This window comes from Adiantum capillus-veneris, chromosome 1, assembly GCF_014529385.1.
Source record: "Adiantum capillus-veneris isolate H3 chromosome 1, ASM1452938v2, whole genome shotgun sequence".
Taxonomy (NCBI): Eukaryota; Viridiplantae; Streptophyta; class Polypodiopsida; order Polypodiales; family Pteridaceae; genus Adiantum; species Adiantum capillus-veneris.
The window spans coordinates 108,408,514-108,411,156 of record NC_140931.1 but is presented as its reverse complement, the minus strand read 5'-3'; the positions used below and the strand labels follow the sequence as shown (position 1 = coordinate 108,411,156).

The window sequence follows — 2,643 nt, the reverse complement described above, 5'->3', positions numbered from 1 at the left end:
ACTATCTCAGCATCTATGTTTGTTTGCTAGGGAAAAAGTTGAGTAGACTCACTTAGTCTCACACTAAAACTAGACAAGGTTTTCCGACCACGAGTTCCCGGTTGCTTCCGCGACCACGATCGGTCATTGATTTCATCTCATGGAAAGAAAACCTTGTCTAGTTTTAGTGTGAGACTAATATATATATATATATATATATATATATATATAGAGAGAGAGAGAGAGAGAGAGAGAGAGAGAGAGAGAGAGAGAGAGAGAGAGCCTTTTCCATTCAAATCGAAAAAAATCACATATTTTGGGCACTTTTTAACTTATATAAAAGAAGCAAGGGTAAATGTCAATCAACGCACACGTGCGTGTGTGTGTGTGAGAGAGAGAGAGAGAGAAAGAGGCTTTTCGAGAATTATTTCCAAGAAAAAGAGATTATTCTCACATTGTACAGACGACATTACTGGCTTCGATGGCTTTGAACTCAAGACGTAGCCTAGGTCGCATGGTTGGAGAGAGAGAGAGTTGAAATCAAAAGCACATTCTTTTCTTTGAGCCTAGCACGCGAAGAAATACAAGCGATTCCAAATGAATCAAAACGTGAAAGATGACGTGAACTGGAACTCGGGCAGCTGCGCCATCGCGTCAACTGCTGCCTCCAGCTTGGCCCAACAGTGACTAGGAGCAGGAGAGGTTCGGTGAAACCTCCTTGCCACAGGAGGTGAGAATGTTGGCAATCACATCAAGCTTGCTTATGTTGATACTGATGAGGCCCAGCACATTAGCATTTATGGCAGCACACAAGCACACCTCCACATCCACCCCAATTACCCCTAAAAGTGCACAACAGTCACTTTGAAGAGGATTGCCCAGAACTCCATTCAGGATTGGCATACAAACGCCTAGCTTGATGATGTCAACAGGGCAAGTACTCGGAGGAGGAGGGCAAGGGGCAGTTGGTGGTGTTTGCACTGGGGTGGAAATTGGTGTTGTCGGTGGTGTCATTGGTACAGTTGGTGTAGGTGGTGTCGGAGTTGGCACACTTGGTGTGGGTGTAGTAGTGGGCGGTGTCGGAGTTGGCACACTTGGTGTGGGTGTAGTGGGTGGTGTTGGAGTTGGCACGGTAGGCGTTGGAGAGGGCACACTAGGCGATGTTGGCGGTTTGGTCAGTGGAGCGCTAGGTGCCTTTGGTGTGGCACTCGATGGAGGCTTTGTTGTGGGGGGCTTGGTAGAAGGAGGCTTAGTGGTGGGTGGTTTGGTGCTTGGAGGGGGCATATAATGTGTGGGTGGTTTTGTCATTGGAGGTGGAGGCTTTGTTGTGGGAGGTTTGATGGGCTTACTAGGAGGGGACACCGTTGTGGGCGGTTTTTTCATTGGTGGTGGTGTCGGTGGAGGCTTTGTTGTAGGTGGTTTGATGGGCACACTAGGAGGAGGGGGAATTGTTGTGGGTGGCTTGATGGGCACAACATGAGGAGACGAGTGTTTACCCCGGGGGTTATGAGGGGTAGAGGGTGTAGAGCCATGCTTGGGAGGGGGTTGATTGCATGGAGGTTTAGCCAAAGCCGAGCGAGCGAGCAACATGGAAAAGCACACAAGCACGAGGAGGTACTTAATGGAGGCCATAGCTAGTTATGGAGGAGAAGTAAGAAAAGGAGGCAAAATGGGGTACTATATATAGGGGAGGGAGGTGTAGAGAGACAAGGAGAAAAATTGGTGCCCACTAGCATAAAAGCCTTAGGGATTTTGACCATATTATGCAAAAGGTGGATGCATAGTTGTCGTGATTGGAGGGGTGTGTGTGTGTGTGAGAGAGAGAGAGAGAGAGAGTCAACTAGAATATAGCTGTAAGAGTAGCCCGTGACTGGTTGTTAACATCAGATGGCAAGAGCGCCCCTCCCTTGCTTGGAATGCATGTCGCCCTCATCATCAGCAAGAAAAGCTTCTTGATAAATAAGACAACCTGGGTTTGGCCTCTTCACTCTTAAAGTGAGCAGCGCACCCACACCTCCTTCTCGTACTGCTAACTTGAAGGCCACCCTTGCGTTTATTCTCCCTTTTACTTGCCTTGTTTCTAGAAGGGAAAATACCCTTCTCATTTGTGGAAATTCCCAAAATTTTGCCATAAATTCCCGAAATGCCCTTCAAATTTTCCAAAATTCCCCTGGTTGTGAGATTAAATTTCTCCAAAGATAAAAAACTTTGTTGCTTTTCATAAGAAGACTGATTGTCTATCAATAAAGAGAGTAATTTGTCACAAACTACATGCTAAGCACTCAAAAACGGACCTCAATTGTCAAAATAAGAAATAATGATTAGAAAATCTTGAACAATACAACCAAAATGGTATTTTGGGAATTTTTGAAATTTGAGGTATATTTTGGGAATTTCCACAAATTAGAGGGGTATTTTGGTAATTTGCCCTTAGTAGAAGGATCCTTATGTAAGGACCGATCTTATGGAAAAACTACGCTTCCTACAATGACTACTATGTGGTTGTGCTTTGGTTATAGTAAAGTAGATCTTTCATTATCGTGCCATGTCTAGTGAGCTTGGCTCATTGTGCTAGCACTCCTGTTGTTAGGCCCCAAAGGTGTCTCATGTAGCACTATATAGTTTTGAAGCTATTGTTTTGAACATCCTCTCGGAGAATCTTTT

At 45.2% G+C, this 2,643-nt stretch overlaps 1 protein-coding gene across 1 annotated transcript; it reads right to left on the bottom strand.

The window, feature by feature from the left end:
- Window positions 1–380: 380 nt before the first annotated feature.
- On the bottom strand, window positions 381–1,637 carry LOC147465334 (uncharacterized). The gene has a single exon (XM_086519429.1). The coding sequence runs from the start codon at window positions 1,609–1,611 to the stop codon at window positions 667–669; it is 945 nt and encodes a 314-aa protein (XP_086375555.1). The 5' UTR covers window positions 1,612–1,637; the 3' UTR covers window positions 381–666.
- Between the last annotated feature and the right edge of the window lie 1,006 nt (window positions 1,638–2,643).